General features: G+C 36.4%; 1 protein-coding gene across 11 annotated transcripts in view; it reads right to left on the bottom strand.

Annotated features, from left to right (window-relative positions):
- The window catches only part of VPS13B (vacuolar protein sorting 13 homolog B), a 436747-nt gene that overhangs the window by 228143 nt on the left and 182378 nt on the right, over nucleotides 1–26226 (bottom strand). For 10 of the 11 annotated variants that reach the window (XR_009728432.1, XM_061373228.1, XM_061373222.1 and 7 more), the window contains 2 exons: nucleotides 17143–17252; nucleotides 9658–9805 (listed from right to left, as the gene is read on the bottom strand). Coding sequence is in view for 10 of the 11 variants with exons in the window: in XM_061373228.1 (XP_061229212.1) it covers nucleotides 9658–9805; nucleotides 17143–17252 (258 nt within the window). In the remaining variant the exon portion in view is untranslated. The remainder of the gene's footprint in view (nucleotides 1–9657; nucleotides 9806–17142; nucleotides 17253–26226) is intronic. The other variant, XM_061373226.1, reaches the window with a different exon arrangement.

Below are 26226 nucleotides of genomic sequence, written 5' to 3'. Positions count from 1 at the left end.
CAGAATTTTTATGGCTGCAGTATAATTAGTCCTCTCAGATACTGCTGGCTCCAATTATGCATCTATTAGAATGACAAAGAATGAAAATTGGATCATGAAAAGATAAAACATGACATCTCAGGACTGTCTGCTGTCAGCCATGGTGGGGAGACAAACAAACTATTCGTATGGAGAAGCAGCGTGGAGTAGGTACTTCATAGTTTTTTATCACATGGACACTCACGACATGCAGTGAGTATTCCATCCACATTATGAATGGATTAAATTAAAAACATTCAGTGAGGAATAGCTGCTCTAACTTCTCACCCTAATTCAGTTCACACCACCTTCTCTGTGTAGTCAGGCTGTACGCTCCACGTATTACAAGGTAAGAATGAGGAACAGCTTGAGTATCAAGAAATATTAATATAAAAGAGTTACTGCATCATAGAATTCCAGAATACAAGTTGAAATTCAGGAAATTTCAAAGGCAGGAATGCTTCAGGTCAGGAAGAACAGATAAATACAGTGTAAAACTATACAGCACAACCAGCAGGGAATATCAGCATTCTACATCACTGAAGAAGTGCATTCTTTGTGAGTGGGATCTAAAGCTAGATTTTAGTCAAGTCTCCCATGGGAAACACACTCTGCTAATTCTCTCTCAATTAGGGAAATGGACTTTCTAATGCCACAACTACCTGTGAATGAAAAACAAAATCAGCTGCTGAAGCACCACTTGTTTCTCCCCATATACGTGCAATTCAAACCTGCAAAGTAGAACATCCACAATAGACAACATCTTCCCTGTAACACACTATACTCGATCAAAAGACCAAAACAAAAAAACGGCAAACCAAAAAGGAATCATTCAACCAGAAATCCTGGAAAAGAGAGAAGCAATAAGAAGTGTTTCACAGTGGAAAGAAGAAACAAGCACAGAAATAACTCCCGAAGTCTTCTGTTCATTTTTTTCCTGTCCCAGAGTTCTGTCTGAAGGGATGCTGAGAGAGAACAATGTCTTAATTCCCTATTAGGCAAGGCCATCAGTAGATGACAGTTGCTAAGAGACCGTAGTACTCTGGTGTGGCTATTGCGTGTGTTTGGCTAGTCCTCTATAGCAGACATGTAGGCTGGATCAGTTCCATCTGTCTCACTATGAAGGTTAATCTCCTAAAATAATTATGCTACTCGGCTACTACCGAACTGAAAACCTTAGGAACATTTCCTGGCACAGTAATGAGCCTTGTGTTGAAGCCCAGAGCCAGTCAGCAATAGCTGGATAGGAAATATGAACTGTATGAAATACTTACAAATGGATGTGGGGAAAAAAAAAAACAAATACTAACCCCCCCAGCAACAACAAAAAACCCACAAAACAATGGAGGGGGGACTGCTTCAGGTTGTACAAATGGAATTGTTAGGAAAACCAGAGTACAGGAACATAAAATTTTCCTACTCACATCTTCTAGTCCCATTTTTGTAAAAAGATACACCACAATTATTTCAATCATAGCATAGCATCAACTAGGTTGGAAAAGACCTTTAGGATCATCAAGTTCAGCCAATCTCTTCAGAGCCTGCCACACTCATCCTCAATTGCAGAACACACACTGGTGATGATCTGAGTTTTCAGAAAGGGCTGATGAGATCAATCAGAATTAAGCTATCAGAAGTAGCAGTTCTCATAATTCATTTCACAATTTATGGTTAAAAGTATAGAGGGAGTTCCCAGTGACAATCCTGCAATATTAATCATAACTGTCTTTGTAGGAGATGCCACTAAGCAAGACTTACAGGTAAAAATTCTAGATAGAGGTGTCTTTCTTATAGAGACATATTCTTCCTCTTTTGTGTTTTGTTGTTTTTTTTTTTTTTTTTAGCCTACTGGGACCCGGCTGCTTTAGAAGTCTGATCCATAAAATATTTGGAAGTTCTAAAAATAGATAAGCTCTTTGGGGAAAATGGTGCTATTCTGTGCTATTAATATTCAGTGACCTAAGGAACACAAAAGCAAAACCACAACTTTTGATCTGTAAAGATTTGTGGCAAATGGACATTTCCTCAAATAGATCAAAGCGGAAAAGACCACAGATCTTCCACAGATTTTCCACTACTGGGTTGAGGACTAATGATAACCTGTACTCACAGCCGGCCCCATGCTTTCAGTTCTTCCTCTCCTTACAGCTAGCCACTGAACTAAAGAGAGGTAAAATACAGAGCTAGTATCTTATTCCTAATGTGTATGTGGTGCAGATCTATCAGTCTCAAGGTGACTCATTTCTCCCAGCCCTCTGTGTGCCTCAGATACTTCATGCATTAAGAGGGCTTCCTTCTGGTTGGAAAAGGTTATCCTGCTGCAGGCAAACCTGTACTTTCAGTGATACCCAAAAGCTTAGAGAGCTCCTACTGAACGACAAGGTTCATTGTCAAAAAGCCATGCCTCTCCACTATCTCATTGTACGACTGTACTCAAAATGCACCTGTCATTTGATCTCAACAAGCTGGGCAAGCTTTCCTTCCCACATCACATCATCTGCCAAACAGCTTCTCACACATCAGAACTGAGTTAAGCTGAGAAAAAACCCATTGCTAAATAATCATAGTTACTAAGAAGCCATGACAGCAAAACACATGAACATTAATAGTATTGAAAAGAAGAAAAACAATCACAGGAAGGTAAACTGCTACTACATGTCTCTTTCTGGAAAGATTTTTCCAGGGCTCAAATTAGAAGTAGTCTCCATAGTGGCAAGGAACTCACTGGGATTTCTTAATATTTATTCACATTTTCATGTATTAGATATGGCTTCTCATCAGAAATAAAAATACCACGGTGTTTGAGACAAATGCAAACCATTAAGGAACTGATCAAGGGGTCCAAGGGATTACAAATGAGATTAAAGTGCAGTGGAGGAGAAAATTCAAACTTCAAACAACTCAAAAAAATCTAAATATCTAAATGGCCTACAGCTTTTTGGGGGTTCTTTGTTTGGGGTTCTTTTCAGAAGATTAATTGGGTTCTTCATATGTAAAACAAAACAAGAACTACCCACCGCCAAAAAAGACACCAAAACCACCACCTATTTAAAACTCACTTGGTCCTTTCTGTAAACCAGCAGTATTTGGTATCTACATACAATATTGTGAAAAAGTAAAAATTCAGTGAAGCTTGTTATATAAAAGCTTTTTTTCCCTTAGGTTTGCATTCCAATTTTCCTCCTAAGTTTACATATTTTTATATTTAGAGCAAAAAAGAACTAAAAATATATTTATACAGGGAGAGATGTAGGAGGCATTACAAATGATTCACACTTTTATGTACATATGTACAATGGCCAAAAAACCAAATTGTGTTCTCAACAGAATGTATTTCCATACAATAATTATGTTCCATGATTTAATATTAGAACATACAGAAGAAATTGCAAAAACAGAGTAATATCTTGCAAAAAAATACTTCATATCTTAATATACAATTTTCCCCACAATTAATTAAAAAATAGAAAGTTAATCTAAATAGTAGGCTCACTGAAACCATCAGGTGAAGCTCAAAGCTGTATTTACCAATACTTTCTGAACCATCAGTATCATCAGAAGTGTTTCAGAATATTCAGTTTATTTTTGCAATATTACAAGTTATTCCCTATACCCCCATTCCTGGATGATTGATACCTGAATTGTTCAGGTAAGAGATGTTATTTTCATAAGAGTAGCCTACGATCATCTTTATGTAGAAAAACATCAGGATACTTAATAAAGTAATACTTAAGTAACTTAAAGAACAGCAAGAAGTCCTTTTAGCTTAGTCCATTTTAAGCTTAGAAAAATATGCATTATATTTGCCCACATGGCGAATAGTCTTTGCATAAATAATTTCTTTACTGGGCTTTAAGCATTTTTGTATTCTACATTACTTTCACTAGCAGTGCAGATACTACATGACTTTTATCAATCGATATGACAGTTGAGGCACACAGTCCTTCACAACCAGCCAGAGCAAGTCCTTTATACCCAGGGAAACAGCAGCAGAGAGGTATAGTAACTAAATCATGAGGGCCATTCAATGAGCTAGCAGCAGAATAAGTGTTAAAATACAGAGGCTTTTGACTTTACACCAACATGCCTTTCCTAGGGTAAACATATGTCAGTAAACAAAGACAAATGTGATCATAACATTGTTTTGCAAGCAGAAAGGATCTGTGTCAAAGTGGGGATTGGCTAGGGAATGGCTATAGTCAGCATTTTCTTCCACCAAATTCTTAGCAATTGCTGCACTATTTCTGGTAAAAAATACCTATTTAGTTCTGGGAACAAAAATAAAAAATGACTGATGCTTCTGCACAAATCAGTAACAGCCATTCACATGCAAAACTGAGCTACTACATTAGTAATTAGAAAAATGTGTTATATGTGTGCTCATATCTGAAATCTATGCCTGAATTTATCTAAATATTAATTATCATTCCAGATGAATTTTATACTATGGAGTAAGAATATCAGCCTTTGAATTTGCAAAAACTTTCCCGGTGAATGCGGGAGGAATCCTGGCTAATTTTCTGCCTTCTTAAAAATTCACTGAAAGTTTCTTAGTCTTTCAGATATCTAAAAAGAAACACCCATTCTTTTATCTCTACTTTGATTTTCTCCATACAGAAGGCATGTTTGATACACTACATTGGCTTTGTATTACTAAAGTTTTTGACATCCACACTAAAGAAATCATGCTAGGTATGTGACTGTCCAGCCATTTTTAAAGCTACTATAAATCATCTGTGCCTGTAGACCTTCCTTTTAAATAACTCTTCCAGGAAACTAAATGCTATTTACGAATATATAAAAAAACTAGTGTTTGCAGGCACCCCAGGTATGATGCGTGGCAGCTTTCAAGTCCTGTATTTTACTTTGCCTATTTAACATCTATTTAAGCTAGTTCATTTTCCCAAATAAATTGTCAGTCATACAGTTCATAGCAGGCATGACTAAACGATAATCATTCAGTTCATTGAGCAGAAATACTGACCTACTAATTCAAATACTTCAGACAATCCACTGATTTCTTACCAGCCAGACTTTCACATTTGACAGATTTCTGCATTCCAACAGCTCATTTTATCTAGTTCAGCATTCTAGTTGCACTTTAGGGAAAAAAAATAATTAGCAATTGCATCCAGTTTTGCTAAGTAAAAGTCATATTCTGCCACACTGTACCTAATATAAAGTTTATTAACTTTAGATGAAACCAACTAAAACCACTAATACAGCATCAACTGGTCTAAATAGAGACATAAGTATCTCAAATACATTTCTACAACATCTGAGAAAATACATAAGCAAGGGAAAGCAGGTAGAAATCAGCAACTGGAGCTCTGTCCTTACTAGAAATCAGACAATTTATACAGGACAGAGAATATAAAGGCCATCTAAGACAGAGTTTTTAATTTTCTTGTAATGACACCATCCTCCACCTGCTTGAAATGCAAATGGATAGTGGACTAAATATAACTTTGCACTTAAACATTAAAATTCTCTAATTATTTCTCTGCATGAACAGTAGCTACACAGAAAAATATATCGATGTTTCAGAAACACAAATAAAGAGATTTTTCCAAATTGGAATGATTTCATGTACTACCTACCATTTTCCCCATATGCAGATGCTCTTATACACCACACATACACTTCCTGTGGGACAAACCAATGCTGGATTCTCTGCTCAGCTTTGAACTTGGGACTGATGCTCCATGGTAATACTTAAACTGTAGTGGAATTAAATAACCAGTGCACAATCTGACCAGTGGAGCTGATCAACCTGGCCTATCGTAACGCTGTCAAAACCCCACCGTTGTTTAATTCTCTCTTGCAAATGCCCTTGTAATCTGTCCACTGGGCAACAAAATGGAGTAATGTCTGGTCACTGGTGCAAGACTTAGTAATGAAAACCATTTGCCTGCTGTCATATGCCCTTGTGTACACTTGCAATGTGGCTGAAATGCAGTCACCCCCTGTACCATGACCAAACACCTGGCTGCTGCCTAACAAGAAACAGCGAAATTTTATGTGACAAGTGTGCTTTCAGTTATTAGACAGGGCATTTAGTCTTCAGGTGCCTTTGTAAGAGGCTTCAGGACCCACTGCAGCTCTAAGTTTCGTGACTTCTCACACAATACTCTAAAGTAATTTATTTCATTAAAAGCATTCCTCATACTAAACTGCATGTGCAAGGCTACTTTTCTACTGCTACTGAAAACTTACATGCCATAGTCACTGGGTTACACCTCACAAGACTGTATCAAATTTGTGTTTAGAACATAAAGCACTTACTTTCAAGCACTGCTTAAACGTTGGATGTCCTGGTAGATGTTGGTGAAATTAAATTTCAGTGTAATGGCTACATAAAGACCTAAGGCACTAACATTCCCCCCCAGCCAAAAGCAGTTTAATTTTTAGGTATGGTAAATGTTAAAATAAAAATAATTATAATCATTTAATGGCTTAATGTGAATGAAATCTACAAATCACTTTAGTAGTTTATGAGCACTCACCTTGAATGTGTGAAAACACACACTAGGTTTAATCATTGTTTGATAGAGTGCAAAGGGCAGCCTTCAAAGATCACCCTATCCATCTACTGCAGCCCCTAATACTTTCCTCTGTAGGTATGCTATATATGCTACATATATATATACACATATAGCATATTAATACACATACATAGCAATCATTTTGCCACTATCTGGATGTAAGAGCCACACCTGTGTAAAGCTATGGGTCTGCAAATCCCTTTTCACTCAACTAACAGGGAACTGCTGAATTGCTGAGAAGTGGGGGGAGGAGAAGTGCGTAGATGGAAGAATTGAGGTAAATACTCCTTTTTGGGAAAAAAAAAAAGAAAAAAATTATCACCTTGTTTGATCACAGCTGCATCACACAAAATTTAAACCATATATTCTAATATTGCACTCTGGTTTTGAAGCCTCTGTGGTTAAGGGGATTTATAAATAATTACAGTTTTAGACTTAAGAACAGAAACCTTGGATTTTCACAGATACCATATAAATAGTAGTTTTGCTCTTTTCCCATGCTTCATTTTTGGCAAGGTCTCAACAGCCATTAACTAATAAACTGAACTCAAGATCAATGTTTTAAATCATTTTACAGCTGTGATTACAAACTGCTTTCAGTTAATACATAGGGTTGGTTTTTTAGCAGTTCTCAGGGGAATGACTGCTGAGATCATGCTAGACTTTAAAAAGGATAAATCCAAAATCACCACCTGAACAGCATGATTTTGAGATACAATCTCACTTTGAAAAGACTATGCATGTGTGCTTGCTACTAATGTAGGAACCTTAGTTCTCTGACAATTTAAGGCATATGTAGATAGAGCCTTGATGATGAAGAAATACAAGGCTGATAAGAATCATTGCCCCTTTAACCTACAATGCTTTTGTAGCATAGGTAGCATCATACATTCTAGACCTATAATTGCTGGTATTGCCGGTTTAAAAAGATTAAACAAATAATGAAAGAAAATTCAGGCAAAAAGTAGGTGAAATTAAAAGATATGAAATAAAGTGAAAAATAGTGGGAGTGATGGACCCAGAAAAATCAGAAAGGGGAAGAATCACAGGCACCCTATTTTAAGTTTAATAAACTAGTCAGTCATTCATCATATTCCAGCACATTATATTCCTGTAAAGAAATGAATTGCGAAATAAAGGATCCACTGAAACTTCTCTGAGAAACAAACTCTCACCTTTCCCACTTGCATCCTTCCAACCTTTTCTAACCACTTTAACTGGTGCTTTTGTAATCAAAGAAAGAATTCGTACTATCACCTTTCATTTATTAGTATCAAACTTTATGCCACAAAATTATTTCATGGTGAAGCCAAGTACCTACTTAAGGACGAAACCCTCCAGGATTTAGGCTAAACATATTTGTAAAACTGAATGAGTAAGGTAAATGGTTGCTAACAGGTAGCTAACATAACTGAAACCTAAAAATGAAGTTTTCATTTTTGCATTAACATGCGCTGTACTAAGTAACTGAAAACACATCTTGATATTGACTTTAAATTAAAAAAGTGGGAGAAGTTGTGATGCACAAAAATCCTTCCTTTGCTTCTGGGATGTTATTTATAATTTATCATTTGGTTTTAGCATTTCTGCTCTCACACACAAAACCCAAAACAAAAGCAAAACTGACATTTATGAAATTTGTAGATCGTTAACAGTAACATTTTCTTTTAGTGTTTGTTACTGCAGAAAAGCCAATATTCAAGGTGAAGAATAACAAAGGCTGAAGATCTAAGCTGGCTACCAAGCTGAGCAGGTATAAGACTGGGATGCTAATTTTCAAAAATCAAAGGTGCTTCTGCAAACTAAATGCATCATTTTATAAATTGGTCATTTATATAAACTAATCTAACATCTGTTCAGGCAAATAGGTGGGTCTGTATGTCGAATTTTCAACATTTTAAGTTTCTCTAGTGAATTATATTTTTGTGCTTTGTTAATTGGCACAGGTAGAATTAATCACAAGAACAAACAAGTTGTATTTATGATATCATACTAACAGTTATGATGCTGATATAGTAGAAGAGATAAATATAGATAAAAAAGAACATACTTAGTACAGTCATTTCACTGCAGGCAAAAAAAAAAGAAATCCATAAATGAATGGTAAAAATAAAATGCTAAATTGTAAAAATAAAGGATATTCACAAATGACATAGAAAGAGGCCTCCAAAATGAAACTATTCTTTTACTACCAGTGATAACATGGCAACCCACATAATACTAAGCAAACAGATTTTCTGGGTTTAGTCCTTTTTAATCTCCAAATAACAAATTACCCTACCACTAACAGACAAGACTGTAATCTTAGCTTCAGCAGACAACATCTTGAAATACTTCATGGTTATCTGGAAATAAACATCAATGCAAAGGAAAAGATCATTTGTTCAGTGTATTTCAGAAGGATTACTAAAAGTCTCAGCTGGATAGTCACTTTTTTTGGACGATCTCCTACTTTACTACTTGCAGACAGTACGATATGAATAAATAGCCTAGAAAATCCCAGAAAGCTTTATCATCTTGATTAGCGATAAAGTTTAACTTCAGCACTCTTAAGGGGCCAGAAAACACTGTTAAATGCAGTAACTGCTTGAGTTCCAGAAACAGAAGTGCCAACAAATCCATTTTCTATGGGAAAGTGATTTTGAAAACAGTGAATTTTAACCATTTCTGCATAAATCTTAACTTCCATACATGCTTTCAGCAGTGTGAACAGACGGACTGAAATCAAGGAGATTAATCACAGTGTATAAAGCCTGATAAAATTATGGACTAAAATATTAATATCAAGGCAAATAGCAGATATTCCATTTGAAGCATATCTCCTTTACCCCATTTCTGAAGACATGCTACCTGAAACTATTAGGGCCTCAAAGATGGCTCCTAAATGACAATGAGAAGAAAATTAAACATATATTTCAAAATTGCAAGTTTGACTATTTTTTATGTTAAAAAAATAAATTTTCTGGGAGAATATTTCTTTAAAACTGAAAGTTGTCCCACAGTATTTGCACAGCTGATGCTCTTCAACTGCAGACACATGTAATTCAGGGAGGTTGTAATAGCAGAAGGGCTAGTTTGAATGAAGTGATCATACCGGTTACTGTTTTTGTTTTGACAGGACTGCTGGCATACTCAGAGGCTTGATTTGACTGCTGCCTTGCCAGAGGTGCACTTCCAACTGATGTTTCATCCTCTTTTTTCCGAGTTACTGACACACCCAGTGGAACAGTTCCTACAGACTGCTAGAAAAAGAAATGCCTTGTGAACCACTCAAAACCAAAACACGTTAGTACTCAAGACACTGTCAGAAGCATAACTTGAACTACATATTCTGAAATGTATAGAAGACAACTTGAAACAATGATTGGAGCACATGTACTTTGAAAACAAATTATCAAACACTACAGTCAGACTTGCACTTGTAATCATTTTAGTCCTGTTAAGCTGAAGTTCCATGATAACAATAGCAAAAAAGTGAAATATATTTTATTAATTTAAACTATCATCCTTGCTAACCAATCAAATGCATGTGAATAAACCTGGATGATCACCAAAGCAAAATCATTATCTAAATGTTTAATGGGAACTGGAAAATTGTAGCTAGATATGAAGATTAATTAAAGTTTTGAAAAGAAATGTATCAACCGTCATTAAACTTTGAAAAACATGCATAGGTATTTATACGTTATTGTATTTCTTCCTGACATTTCAAATATAAAATTCAGTTCGGACCACTACCAATTTTGAATTGTTTTGTCTTTCCAGCACATCAGTAAATAAAAAAATGTTCAAAATACAACAGTGTTAAACAAAACTGAAGACACTGAAATCCAGTTTGAAACACCACATCCTTGTTTTAAGATTAGGAAACAGTGACATGCCTTAATGCACATGGGTTCTGGAACTGGAGGTTCACAAATGAGTAGGGTCTACTGGCTTCGCTGTTACTTTTTTTATTAATGTAAGCTAGAAAAGACAAAATAATTCAAAAAAATTGGATCCTCAATAACAGTTGCCTGTTACCATTCTGCTACAGCATTAGCTGCTATATAAAATGTAGATGTATCATGGTTGACAAAAAGCAGAATATTTCTACCACTGATTTTGCAGAGGGTTATCATTTAAAGATGACAGAAGTTTTTTCCTGAAGATCAGACATTAGGCTTACAAGCATTTTAATCAATTTTTGTGTAATTTAATTTTGTTGGTATTGAAGCGAAAATGCAATCCATATAGCAGGGTAACGAGAAACCTCACACGTTGCAGTAGGAATCTCTGTGGGAAACAAATTCGTGTGAGGCGGGCAATGTGCTTGTAAATTTTCTCCAATAGAAAACAGATCACTGAATCAAGCAGTGTGCAACACGTGCACACATATACAAACCCCAAAACAAACAGAAAAAGCATTTAATTGGAGGAGCATGACTTCCAAACGCCTTAACCATTTTCCACTATAAAAGTAAATTAAAATAAGAAAGACAATTAACTATTTAATCCCACTCCAATGAAAACAATCAACTTATATATACAGTGGTATGCAAAGTTAATAGGAAAATACTAATGTCAATGACAAACAGAGTTCTCATCTCTCCTCCTCCCTCTGAATGTACAGTCATGAGCTTTGTCTCCAAAAGCACTAAGAAGTCATTCTGGACTATACAGTAACATGCCACTTTGGTGTTCTCTAGCCACTACAACAACAATAAAAAAACATCAACTTTGAAAAGAAGAGCTTTACACCACAGAGATACTTCCCATGTGCATACAGAGAGAGAAGCTGAAGTTTTATAAACTTTCATCAGGCATTTTGCATCACTTATTTTCAAAATGCCGCAGTTTATCTGATACAACCTGGCATAAGGCAAAGCCATCTGCAGCTCTCACATGACAGCAACTGTTGAGCCATAATTTGGCAATTCTGGACATAACATTGAAAGAACACTGACTTGCCAAAGTGAAGCAAGAGTTTCTGAAGAACAAACACAGACAGTGCAAGACAGTACTAAAGACAACAGGTTGGAAATACTGTCTGAAGCAGCAGTATCTATTCCTGAACCCCTGAAGAAATGGATCAGCAAAATGTAGTAAGTTACACCACTAGTCATATACTGAAAAACATCAAGGCTATCACAGCCAGACAAAGCTGGAAAAAATTATGACCAAATCTTGAGTGCTTGAGTGCTGATCTGGACAATGAAACAGCTGTTTCATCTTTGCTCACTGAAATCAAGCCTGATGTTGCTGTTGATGACGCCCAGTACAATCTTGTCAGGTTTTTGGCATAAGATTTCTGGTTAAAAGAATGCAGAAGATGAAAGATCAACACTGAACTAGATGGAAAAGGATCATCAAGATTTGGGTTTTAGCCACAAACCAATGAGGAAATTGTGGCTTGGGAAATAGCAGATGACAAGAGCCCCACAGCTGTACGAGAAGATGTATCTGATGGGAAAGGAAACATTGCAGGCAAGTGCTATCATAAGCATTCATCACAAGAATCCAAATAGATAGCTATAAAGTAATATGTAGTATTTTAAGTTTAGTACACCTACTTGGGATGTAAGCTTTATGGTTACGAATTGGTAGTGTTACAGAGCAGATGACAATGGCAACATTCATATGAGATTGTTTTGTTGACAAAAAGTCAAATCAGATTCTGTTCTAGAATACTGACCACAGTTTTATCAATACAATAATATTTTGTGGCTATTATACACTGGATACTAGATTAGTAATAATTCATGGTACTCAAACCAAGAAAACTTACTACTTTTCCAGTACAATTATTACAATTAACTTTTTAAGCAGGTGCTAAATCTACAGGAAAGCTATCCTTTTCCTGATTTAAAGTTTATTGACAGAAATAATCTAACACACACCATGTTAAGGACGTGTACACAAACCACGCATACATATATGCTATTCATGCATGTAAATGGATCAACAGGTACAGATTGTATTTTTATTTTACTTCATACTGTGCAGTCAACATGACTTTGGAAATTATAAAGATCTAAAATCAGAGAAAGGCACAGACAGTAACAGCTAAAACCCAACCTGCCAACAATACCAAGCCCTAAGTATTTCCTGATGTATGTGGAGATACGCCAACTAACTGAAGCTAAAATATCCTGTAAAGAGGGCTAGTGGAAATTTGCCCCAGGTAGAATAAATTAATATTTTACTTTACTTGGGATTTTCAGTAATTAAATATTTTATTTCTGAATTGCAAGTTCCCACAAGTGTGAGGCTACAGAGGATTCAGGCAGAGCTGGGAACATGAGGAATGTGTTCTAAAGAAAACTTGACCTACTGAGCAGATGAGTAACTTTCATTTGAGGGATGTCTGAACTGTCACCTCCCTGATAACAAACCAAAGGCAAAAGAATACTCCAAGAACTTACATATTATTACTAAAGGGGGGAAAAAAAGGGGAAGCAATGGCTTGTGAAATGTTGAATTCAGAAGCACCAGCTCGGACATGGGCTGCCATCACTGAAATGGCACCAAAGCCTGCTATCCAATACAGTGGATACTGAGTGCACAAGGATTGATGTGTACATGTGCAGTAACTTGCAAGCTGGAAGAAAAATTAATAAAATCTTTGGAATAGGGACAGGTGGCAGTTCCACTCAAGAAATGCAAGATCACTGCCATGCAGTCACACTACCTGCCTCAGAGAATATTAATGTATGCTGCAAGACTGTCCAAGATGTGCCAGAATAAGCTCCAACTATCAGGAGGATCTACCCTACCTGCCTTGCAACAAGTTCTAGTATCATGAAATCATAATCACTGCTTGACTACAGAGTTACATTTCATTGTTTCGATATCTGAGATAAGCAATATAACCACACATCTAAATTGCTTCAGAAAGCTCAAAAAATTAGGCAATAGGCCTGGTTTACAATTAAAATTAAATTAATTAATAAAATTACATGAATTAAGATTAAATTAATTCCTAATTAAAAAGATGAGGCATGCTTAACCCCTGGGGTTCACAAAAGCGTCATCTTTCCTGGCAGACGATCTTGCTAATTCAAGTGAGTGCTTCAGGTAGGAATTTCAGGTATGCTTGGAAAACTGCTCGGCTGATAAGAAAGACCAATCACTGATTAGCTGTGATTTTTCCAAACCTATGTGATGAACTGTTGTTAGCCAAGAATCCCCACATTTTCACCAATTGCTCTCTGCCTGCACTTTCAAGGGGCCTCTGAAAGTAGATGATATAAGGTTCAAGTCCCATGTAGTTTTAGCTCCTTAAGTAAGCAGTAACTCCATTCGCACGTCCTTCAGAAACTCGATTGCTTTCCTAGGGGTAAGAGTGACAGATCCTGACAGGGATAAACACAGTGCTTTTGGCCTGCGAGAAACATCAGAAATCAAAATCTATTATAGTTTGAGAAATGTTTGCAGATCAATAGAATTATGTTTATCATGTAAAAACATTTGTTTTAGCAAAGCCTGTCCTAAATGATAAAATGATAACATTTTATGCTGAAATGACAAAAAGTCTGTGCTTGTGTAGGTTTGTGGTTTAATTTCTGCCAAACTGAATCTTATAAGAAGTGTGACTACTCATGATTAATATCCACTTATGCTCCTCAGAATGGCATTATACTGACCTGCGTCCAGCACCACCAATTAGGTAAGAGGCAATAATGGACAAGACTATAGATATAGAAGCGGCTTATTTTGCACAATGCTTTCATTTCAACAAAGCAACTGAAGAATTACACCATGTATTTCTAGTAGCCATGACAGAAATTCAAAAGCAATATGCCCATTAGTTCAAACTCTGAAAGCGCCTCATGGATTTTGACTGCAACGTTCTCATTGTTTCTGTACTTCAAAGGGGATAATGGAAAACTTGTAGATGAATGTTGAAATTCAGAATGGATAAAGAAAACCAAGCTCTATTTAAATCCATTTACCCTAGAGCACTGACCATAACATATAGCCATAACAGCAACCACAGGGGTCATTATTCAAATATGCAACAGCAGCCACACTTTGGCATGCACTGTCGCTTTGTGACAAAAACGTAATACCATGCAATGCCATTTGCTGAAAGCATCTGGCACCAAATATTCTGTTGCATTTAAGAAAATATACTGAAGCCTTAAAGACTAGTTCACTGACTGTTGTGCCAAACTTAACTTTTCATTTAAATAGCTTCTCTTTCCTTTTGGTGTTTACTTTCAATCAGACTTTCACAATCCTCAATTTATCATTCATCTCATTTTGCAGACACCATCTAAGAATATATCAGGGCACAAGATACAGCATACTGTATACTACATAAACATGGTTAAAGCATTTCTAATCTAATTGTACAAAACAGACACATTGGGTAAAGGAGGGGAGAAAGTGCAAAGAAGTAACCGCATGAACCACGTAATAAAATGGCCCCAGCAATTACACTAGATGTACAGTTCTGAGCTGCTGGGAGCCAAGGTGCAAACAGAGGTAGGATTAGCAAGAGTCTAACAGCAATAAATGAAAAAAGGTTGTCCTCGCTGAGCTGCATGTGCCCCCATACTCCAACACAGCAGACATTCATTGTTCTGTTCCAGCTGAATAAAATCTCAGTAAGGCCAAACAGAACTACATTTCTTGGTGGCTTCATGACATAGAAGGTAACACAGTACAGCTTTATGGAAAAATACTTGAAAATCCATGGTTTTTGTAAAAATACATTTACTTCTATGCTTCTATCCTCCCCTACTTCAGTTAAGTATGTTCTGGTATTTCTAACTTTTCATGCTTTCATAAAAACCATGCCCCCATGCTTGTATTACACATAGCAAATGTTGCAGTAAATATATAAAATGCATGTACTACCAAACTGGCACTACAAACCTGAGAATCCCCTAGGCAAACAAACCTGAAGAAGTTCTGGTATGTAAATGCATACCTGTCTCTGTGGGGAGCCAGACAATCCCAGCCTATCCTGTATGCAATCAGAAGTTTATATGGCTATAGCTGTGGTCCCAGATAAATTAATAATTTGATTTAACTTACTGAACTCAGTGTATCACTTGACAGAATGTACACACACATCCAAATGTACTGAAAGTTTTTCTCTGTGCTCGATAAAACTCTCAATTTTGACTTACTCAAAATGACAGAGCAAAAAATTCTGTTAAGCAGACATGAAAATAATTTCAAATGACTACACAACTCCAAATGCTAATAACTTCAGAAACGTGATACAGTAACTAGATCACAAACAAATTTAAAAGGCCAAATAAGACAGTGACACAAATTACAAAATAACTACTTAATCAAATTTGGGTAACAATTTGCCACTGGTGATCAAAACCCTGGACAGGTAAGTTTCTAAGGTAGTCACTGAACCTTTCATGTCACACAGCACACAAGCACAATCAAAAGAGAAGACACTGAGTAACAAATGATTATATATATTAATGTTAAGACTTTTATATGAATGTTTGAAATAATTAGGCTCAATTATATTTTAGATGTATACATAACAGTACTGCAAAAGTAAATAAATGGTCTGTCTTAAAAAAGGTATACCAGGAAATGTTGCACTGCTCCAGTAACGATGCAGGAATGAAGAATAACTCAACAAGTTAAAACCAGTGTAAAGTTATTAAAATGATAAAGCAACAATTCACACATTGAATTGCTCAGATGGTGCTGGTGCAAAATGAGCTTAATGGGACTCAATGTTTGACAGTAACTACCTGCCAAGGTCATTCACTCACAAGAAACAGAAATGTTTACAGATCGTATTAATCCTCCCACTTCAAGGGCCCTGTATGAAACTTCCCTGACGTTCATAGTGTTCTACATTTATGTGAGAAATACCAAAAGATTCTTATATTGGCCACCTAATAATAGACCACTTGTAACTGAGACAGAACGTTAGGCTCAATGATGACAAATTTCAGTTTTAGAATATTCTATTGGTTTGTCAAACAACAGTTAAAATAAGTTTAAAATCAGGCAAAGCCTGTGCTCCTTCCAGGTAAGCAGTATGGGGCATGAAAATTTAGGTCAAGAATACATCAAAGAAATCCCTATGCTATGCAGACCCACAGCCTTAACTTCTTGTATTTTTTTCTGAGCACTTCACATACAAATACATGCTTTTAACATCATATACAGAATCTGTTACAGTATTTACTTATGTCAAATTAGGAAATGTATGAGTCATCTTCTCTTAAAATGGGTTTTAAGAAGAGTAATGATTTTATAAAAAATTATGCAATTATTAAAAATACCATCCCAAGCAGTTAAATATGATTTATTCTCCAGACACGGGAGGCTTATGAGGTCTTAGTAGTTAAAAATAGTTGCAAAATATGGATCCTAAGCCGTGTCCACCAAAAAGAATTCTCTATTCTTCTAATTAAACATTATAAATTAAAATAACGTGAAATGAAGATTTTACTACACAAAAGCTAGCATTTTTAATAATCTGAAATAAGATCAACGGTATAGGCAGTGAACTACCAAGAACAGGGTGACAGAAAAAAAATATATGCAGTAAGAATGCACTACTGGCATAAAGGAAAGTTTCCCCTCTCCCCATTCCAAAAATACGTACCTGCTGAATGTGTCTACCAGCTCGTTTCTGAGGTTGGTAGGTAAGCCAAGTATGCAAGACTGGATCGATGTTAATTGCTATTCCTTGTATACTGGACAAGAGCACTGCACCTATACACCATAGAAAAGAAAAGAAAATGTAATCTCCTAAAGAATCTCCATGTATGCATTCATTTTTCTTGCACACGAATCATCCGTGCTGCAGACTTCTGTTTGGATTGGACTTACGTATGCATTTTAAATTCCAATCAAGAATAGCAATTAAAACATAATCTTCAGTAACTTCATTAAAGGGAGAAACTTGCCAGCACTGCCAGTTAGGGACACACACATATTAAAAAATAAAAAAAAATATTAAAAAAAAAAATGGAAAGAAAAAAGCAGAATATTACTTTCTGATTTTGCTTATTACAATTTTTGCCAAGAAAAATACTTGTTTTCACGAAGTTGTATGTGCAATTCAATACACACAACACCTTGCCTCAGATTCTCAGGCAAAAATAACATTATTCAAGAAATGTGTCAGTAAGACCCTTGAAAGAAACAGAAAAACATAATGCATGACTCCCACAGCCTCAATACAGAAAAACTTGGTCTAGGACAGTGGATTCATTTAAGAAAGATAGGTCACCTTTAGGTTAGTGTTTTGCTCAAAGCTGCTTAGGATAAAAGTTTTCCATGTAAATGTGGCCATGAATATTCTTTAGTGGACTAGTTAGGCAAAATAAGGGAAATCTTTGAACTCTGCAATGTTGGCAATTCTTGGTATTGTGAGTTCTTAGGATTTTATCCTAACTTTACAAATGTATATAATTTTCTTTATATCTCTTTGAAGTCCTAGGATTAGAAGATAGGTCTACTATATCTTAAGGCTCAAAATAGAAGAAAAACTCAGTATCCAGAAATCTTAGCCTATACGTCAAGACAAGGACATCAAAACCAAATTTGTGAAGTACTATTTCCATTAAACCTGCATTAAAAATCTGACGATGTATTAGTGAAGCTTTTGTTTTAGTAGTACAGGTATAGTATCTATTGCAACAGAACGTAATTGCAGAGCTGTAAAATTCAAAAGCAAATGGATTAACAAAGGTATCACATATATAATACAAAGGGTACCACATATATTGAAAAAGTGTGGCAAATAGTAATCGGGATTTTTACCTTTTCACATAAGCTTTGCAATTCTACACCCAAAAAAAATTAAATAATGAAACAAATAACAAAATAAACTCAAACCCAGAACTGGAGAGGGACTCTTCACTAGGGACTGTAGTGATAGGACAAGGGGTAACGGGTTAAAATTTAAATACAGGAAGTTTAGATTGGATATAAAGAGGAAGTTCTTTCCTGTTAGGGTGATGAGGTGCTGGAATGGGTTGCCCAGGGAAGTTGTGAATGCTCCATCCCTGATGGTGTTCAAGGTCAGGTTGGATGAAGCCTTGGGTGGCATGGTTTAGTGGAAGGTGTCCTTGTCCATGACAGGGGGGTTGGAACTTGATGATCTTAAGGTCCTTTCCAACCCTAACTATTCTATGATTCTATGATAAATCCTGGTTACTGAATGGTCCCAGCACCAAGTTCTAGACAGTTAGAGTAGTTCTATAATTTCAAAGAATCTTAGTTCTCAAAGCAATTTGTATTATATTTGCCATGTAGTACGCAATCTGAACTTGATGATAATTTCAAATAAATTCAGGGAGTTTGTCACATAGCGTACTTAAAAAAAAAAAAAACAGAAAAAATATACAGCTCAAAACAAGTAACACATCATCAAAACTGCAACTGGAAAAATAAGAAGTCATGAGTTTATTGTATATAACGAAATTTTAAAACCAGCTGAATTCTAAATGGCAGAAGAGCCACCAACCTGGGATGACGCATGCAAAGCCAGACAAGAACAATGGGTAAACGGCAGTCAAGAAATACACAAAGACAAATGATCTGCCTTGCACAGGCTTGGAGTTGGAACACACACTGTGAGGAACTCCTATACACAAACTAGTGTCTGTAAGCTGATGGTTTTAAATGTCGGTAATAAACCTTAGAAATAAATCTGCAGTTTAAGGCAAAGGCGATGTCAAGCATACAGTAAAAGGGTAACATGCAATTAAGAAGAGCAGTAAATATGCCTTGAGGCAAGATCTGGAAGAGACTAAAAAAAGGAAGCAGAAGGTAACAGCATAAAGTATATGCTACAATCATTAGCTTTTATAAGATACTTGGATGCCAAAATAAGAGAATCCTGCATCTTTAAGAGATACCGCCTGTTGTCAGCAATACATAATGAAAGGTTTAATGTGTATGTGATATGACAAGTGGGAGTCAGAGACCTCCCAGAGAGTGAGGAATAAAGTCAGCCTACAGGCAAAGTCAACAAAAAAATCCCACATTTATAACAGACTCCTGAAAAGAAAAAACCCCACAGTGTTACTGCAGCACATGATGCTAGTTACTCAGTACAGCTTCTTGTTTACTGCAAAAAAAGTAAACTTAAACTAAAAGGTTAAATACAATTAAGTTCTTCTTTGAACTGAAACTATCTTTTCACTTCAATGAAGTCACACTAACACAGCCCCATAAAACTCTGAAGTAAGGTATCACAGAGGGCAAAATGGTTTATTTTTTCAGTTGTCTTTTTTTCCCTGACAGATTGCATCTGTAAGGAAAAAAATGAAAAAAACAGTACAAGTAGTCAGATAAGAAATCACATTATTTGTCATTCAATTTGACTATCAGGTAACTCTGGCCTCCTACCAAGCCACTTGTGTCACACTGAATTACTGAAATTTACTGGCATACTTACTACTCAGCCACTACATTCTAAGAGCAGTTCAATCACCACCACCTATGTAGAGTTGTTTTCTGTGTAACAGCTTTCTTCAAAATAAGTAACTAGTAGTCAAAGAAAAGTTTCTCAAACCCCCAAGAAAAAAAGTCTTAAACTTGTGTTTTGTTGCCAAGAAGTAAGAATTTCCCCCAGATTTCAAGGAAGATCTCACTGATGTGAGGACTGAGCTGTAAGTTGTCAGCAGACTCCTTACACGTCTAAGAAAAAAAATCAATTGCTATTTTGTCTCTGTCAAAATGCAATGCTCAAGTTTCCTGGATTTCATTAAGATTGTGGTGTTTTCTCCCCTCCCATTTTCTCCTTTTAATTAAATTTACATTTCAGAAAAAACAGACCTTAGTCCCACACCATATGAGGTTTCCTTTCCAGATCCCAGCTCTTGCCAATTATCTATTACATCTATCTAGTAAATTATTTGAAAACTAAGAATTGAACCCAACGCCACGTAATCACTGAACATTTGACAATTTCCTCAAATGTCATGGTGTCGTTTGTGAGGCACAGTTTGGGCAAATAACTTATATTCTCCCTATGTTTCAGCTCCCTCCTGAAGGAATAAACCAAGGGGATGCTGCAGGCGGGCAGCAGAAGATGAAGAGGAGGCAGCAGAGCACAGCTGCGCTTGGCACTCTCATCCTGCAGACAAGCTTTCCTGACAAGCTTCCCTGGATGCTAACAGCTGCAGCAACAGCACTGGTCTTCCCAAGGGACTGAGGCCGGGGGGCGCTTCAGAGGAGAACGTGGGGCCTCCTGCACTTAAGCTGGCTCTGCCACCACCTCCTCCCACCTTGAGTGCTGAGCAAAGGCTGCTAGAGGAACAGGGAGGAGAAGGGTCACTAGCCTGGGGCTCTAGCCCTATCCTCTCCTCCAAAGTGAAATTCAAGCATATAACAACTAGGGGGAAAAGGGAATATGGTACCCTTCTGGTGGGGTGGAAGAAAACACCTGGTGGATGCAGCTGCAGAGAAAAAGAAGCTAGAGGTAAAGGCATCTGTCATGGACAGATGAAATGGAGCAGAACCAAGCAGCAGAGTTGTGGTCCTGAGGGATGCTCAGTGGTCATAAAAGAATGAGAAAAGGCTTCAAATATCACAGGAGTTTAGTGAAAAACATCTACTAGGAAGCACAGACGTTAATAGTTCAGTCATAAATTTACTTACTGAAACTCAGCATACAACAGTAACATACTATGACGCACGAGACATTGAGAAGCAGCCTTGTTATTTGTGTAATTTATTTACATAATGTAAACTGCATAAATTTGCATTGTGTAAAATGCATTCTCTCTCTGAAGCAATTATTGATCACGCCCAGAGAATTCTTTCTCTAGTCTGTGTGTGTGCAGTATCCAAACACATCCATATTGCTATATGCAGTAAAAACTTTCAGTAACACATATTTGATATTCCTCTATAAAATGAACAGAAAACCCTCTGCAGGAAACAGAAGTTTAAGTTACAGTTAATGTATACTTTCTGTTGGGGAAGGATCACAAATATGAACAAAGGGAATGATCTACAATAAAAACTAATTGTGACAAGCTCTGTTTATTTTTAGTAACTAAGTAACTAAAGAAAACATTACCATCTTGCTACATAAACTGCATCATGAATTATTTTAGCATTGAGCTTATGACTCTTAGAGGTCTCAGGAAACATGAATGATAAGCAGGTGCTTACACAGTTTGATCATTATTAATTAGTATCATTACCATTATTTAGTATCCAATTATTTTAAAGGCTAAGAAAAAGAAGAAATAATCTTTTTACACATTATCTTACTGTGTTGAAGGGCATTTTCACTAGGGCATACTATAAAAATGCAGATCTCTGCATATTACAGTCAAGTGAAGAGTTCTTTTTTATAGAAGTATATAGGTAATTAGTTATTTCTGCTAGCTGACTTGGAACAGATGCATTGTAAATCATCAAATGTGGAAACATCTCACAGTTTAATTTTAGCCTGGGAGTCTACTAAGGGGAAAAGAGTGCCCTTCATACTTACCTTATTGCCCAAATGCCTCGCTTACCTACATTCCAAACAGGCTTTATCAACTAGCTATCCTATGGCAACAGCCATTCTCAACCACATCCCAAGCTGAAGAATGAGAGCTGAAGTAAGAGTTAGAGATAGCAGCTACACAGCATAAAAATTAAGTAACTAAAAAAATTAAGTTACTAAATTAAGCAACCTTTCTGTCCACTTTGGAGTACCAATGACAAGACAATATTATGTCTTGCAAAAAAATCAGCTTATCTAAGACATGGAGTCCTGCATTTCATCCTGAATTGCCAAGTCAGACAAGGGAAACAGATATTTCAAGCTACATCAAAGTTTATGTGACTGTGAAAAATTATTTTTACATTATACCAGCTACAATAGGTTAATAAATTTTGTCTAACAACTGAAATATATGTCTGCATGTCTCCCTATTCAAGGTTGACTTGAATGATTACAGATGGCCTTTTACATAAGTGCTATCCCAATTTTACCTCAGAGAAAAATCTCCAAGTCTACTGTACTTCGATGAAGTTTTATGTTCACCAAATGCTTAGAATAAGTCTAAGATCAATTAATTTAGTTGCTTAGACCAACAGTAAAGCAATTCATTAAAACAGAAGTAGTGGGGTAACATTTTTCCATGAACTAAGGCGCTTTGGTCTGTAACATCAAACACAACTCCTTTACACAACAGTTATTGTTTGCTCAGGAATACACACTTCAGAATGTTTTAACACTATTCCATATGAAGTAAATATATAAAGAGCTTTTGATCTTTGGAAACATTCAGTAAGAATGTACTTCTACTGCTACTGTGACCTTGTAATTCTCCTACTTAGATTTATTAGCAGAAAAGCAGTAAGTGCTGAAACAAAAGGGGTCAGCATTGTTATTTTTATTTCAAAAATAGAGAAAGTGAGGCAGAGAAGTGAAGTTATTTCATCAGACAGCAGGACAGCAAGACCCAGGACAGAATTCAGATCCTATGAGCCAGAGCTACATACCTACTGTAACTAGTATCAAAAAGCAAAAGTTGGTGTGTGACGTGTGTTAATCCTAACTCTAAATTACATGGGCTAATTTCAACTGAATGTTCTGGTAAGCCGTCATTAAGGTTAAAGAAAAGAACCTATCTCCATCAACACACACACCCAAATACTCACAAATGCTGAATTATGGAATTATAACATACAATTATAGTCAGACATAACATAATGAGGCAAAACACAGAACTGCTGTACACTCTGGTCTGTATGAGAGGCATCAGTTCTCTGAAGTACAAGGAGCTATATTTCTGCCAATGAATCTGAAGCAAGGTCTATCAAACCAAGGTGTGGGTAACAACCCTCCATTATTTCATGTCATCTCTGCCCTTTGATGTTAAGAGTGGAAGCGAGTCCATTTATTATTGTTTCTTTCTTACTGAGGAAAAACTTTATGACATGCTGAGATGCAAATTTTCACAAAAAATGTTAGATACTCATATTTAACTGGTTTGGTATATGGATGTTTGTTGGTTGGTTTGGGTATTTTTGGGGGTGGGAGGGGAAGGAAGAAGGAGGAAATCTTGAAAGGCTGCTTTGTTTTCCAAAATTCATTTGAGCAAAACTTTAATTGCCTTTAGAGAATATGGTGATGTGGTCTCGGGGAAGCTGTTTAATAGGCAACAATAGTAAGAAAAAAAAATAGGAAATGTGTAGGCAGCTGTAGGATACAGAAACATCAGCTATATCCAGTTGATTACTGAATCATCTCTATGAAAACATAACAGCAATATTCCTATGCTGACCTGAAAAGAACCTCTTTCTTAACTTCTAGGATTTAATGCAAGAACATCTCATTGAAGTGTATTTTCCTCATCTTCACTTTCAGGTCCTCTTTATATATTTAACCATCACACTTACTATTCTGTAAATAAGAAGAATAAGGAGCTCTAAATTTAACTGACAGAAAGGACTACACAGACAGAAAGTGTATATTATGACTGCAAAACCATACCGTCAGTGAGTGAATAAAATGATGCAAACATTTCAGACAACATGAAATTAAGAACACTCGGTTTGTTTTATTCATTAAAAAAATTGGGAGAAATACAACTTTCCTGTTGCCCAGAAAGTTGCATTTCCACTCAGGAAACGAAGAGTGGCCCAAACTGACTCCAGGAAGAGACTGTTACTAGAGGCATTCAGAAACCCTGTAGAGCTTACAACCACTTCAGTTTACAAAGGTATCTACTGAAGTCTGGCCCCTTGTCTTTTTGTCCCCAAAAGTCCCACTAGACATCCACCTAGCACTTGATGTTATAAATATGATCATCAATCTGACTCTAAGTCCTTAGACTGTGTTTATTATAAAACTCCATGGATAAGACCTGCTCTGCTAGTATCGCTACAGAGCCTTCTCACATACAGAAGAGCTCTCAGGCTACCAGCAGTTCTGCCTTTGTATCAGATACCACCACAATTACACGTACGACAAAGATTGTTTAGACCTCTAATGCCATGAACCACTTGATCATACCTGACAAGGTTTCAAAATGCTAGCAAAGGTTTAAGAGTTTTATCTCATTTAGCTCTGCAACAAAAGAACTCAAATATGTGTTGTAATGTCAGGACTGTTCATTTACTGTATGCCTACCAGTACAACTTGCAGTTACTCACCCTTGCAGATCCAGAGGAGACTGTACATTCCATTAAAGTAAAAAGTTGTTTGGTGCTCTGCAGAAACTATGAGGTAATTTCCCTAATTTTCTGATTGCTCTGTTTGGCTGAGATCTCGATTCTATTTTAAAGGCAGTGGTAGATATTTTTCAGAGTACAATGAATTTTAATCTCAGTTATAAAATGCAGTAATTCCACGGAATGGATTTCTGATGAACTACTGTAAACAGACATTCTGAGGAACCACTGTAAACAGACATTTGAACTACTGTAAACAGACTAGAGACAAAAATTCTATGTGGATATTTTTTGTTAAACAAGAATTTTGCTAATTACTACATTTAAAGGACTGGGATTAGAAATGAGAGGAGTCAGGCAGCAAATCCTTTTTTCGCTTAATGTCAGGAGTCTAGTACTACTTTTGAATCATATTCTATTCTGCAAGAAAAATGTGAACAGATTTAATTATAAAATAAGAAATATTATGGCTCAAACCCCATGTTCTCCTAAGGAATCAACAGCATAAGGACTAGCAGTATTTCTGGCTGTGTTCAAGGCCAGGTTAGATGGAGTCTTGTGTGACATTGTTCACTGCAAGGTGCCCCTGCCCATGGCAGGGGGGTTGGAACTAGATGATCTTCCAACCCTAACAATTCTCTGATTCTATGAATGCAGATTCAATTACATAATCTACTGGAATTCCCAACACAAATTCCAGTGTTTTATCAAAGGCTTTTAAAGAAACTATGCTACCTGTAACGTATAAGAGAGGAAGTTAAATAGATAAGGAATGTGAGAGTAGATAAATGATATAGCAGAAAAGCAACAGTGATAGGAAAACACTGTAATTTTCACTATGGAAGAAGGCAGAGCCCTGCAGGACCAGTGCTGTCCAAGACATTCCAGGAGATTAATGCGGTGACCAACTCTGCTGAACTCTCCAGAGTAACCGAGAACAGGGATGACCAAAGTAATCCCAAAGTATCCCACCTGATTCAGTACAGATAAGCATACTTTTCCTACTGATATTGCTGCCTCATATCTTAATTTTACATGTAAAATCATAACTTAGCTGAGTGTTGTGATTCAGAAAACAAGATTTCTGTTTATTCTAGAAAAGTGTTAACTCAATGTTCAGTAGGAAGGAAGGAACAGGCAATAACACAGAAAATATCATCTACACCACTGCATAAATCCACTGTGCACACAGATACTGAGAAGACTGCATGTAGCCCCAGTCAGCCAAAATGATCAGTTTTGAGCATTCAAAACTTGGAAACTTCTGTTTCACAATACCATTCATTCAGTATTTATACTCCCTGATTCATTCTATGTTCCATGCCAAAAGCATTATACATTCTCCAAATCCCAGAGCAGAGAGCACAGAAATAAAAATGTATACACACATGTATCTTGAATTTCACTTACTGGTTAAGTAATTTTCTTCAGTTTTAAATGATGGCCTATTTACTACAGTGAACTCCAAAGCAAATGGGTTTTGAACAACTCCAGGTCCAAACCACCTGGATGTGGACCTCAGGGCCTTAGACTAACTGCAACAGCAGAACCTCTT

This window comes from Neopsephotus bourkii, unplaced genomic scaffold (assembly GCF_033783945.1).
Source record: "Neopsephotus bourkii isolate Nb327-2 ecotype Australia unplaced genomic scaffold, CSIRO-AGI_Nbou_v1 NB_1630, whole genome shotgun sequence".
NCBI classification, from domain to species: domain Eukaryota; kingdom Metazoa; phylum Chordata; class Aves; order Psittaciformes; family Psittacidae; genus Neopsephotus; species Neopsephotus bourkii.
The sequence above is the reverse complement of the archived record's forward strand: the minus strand, read 5'-3'. Positions and strand labels throughout refer to the sequence as shown.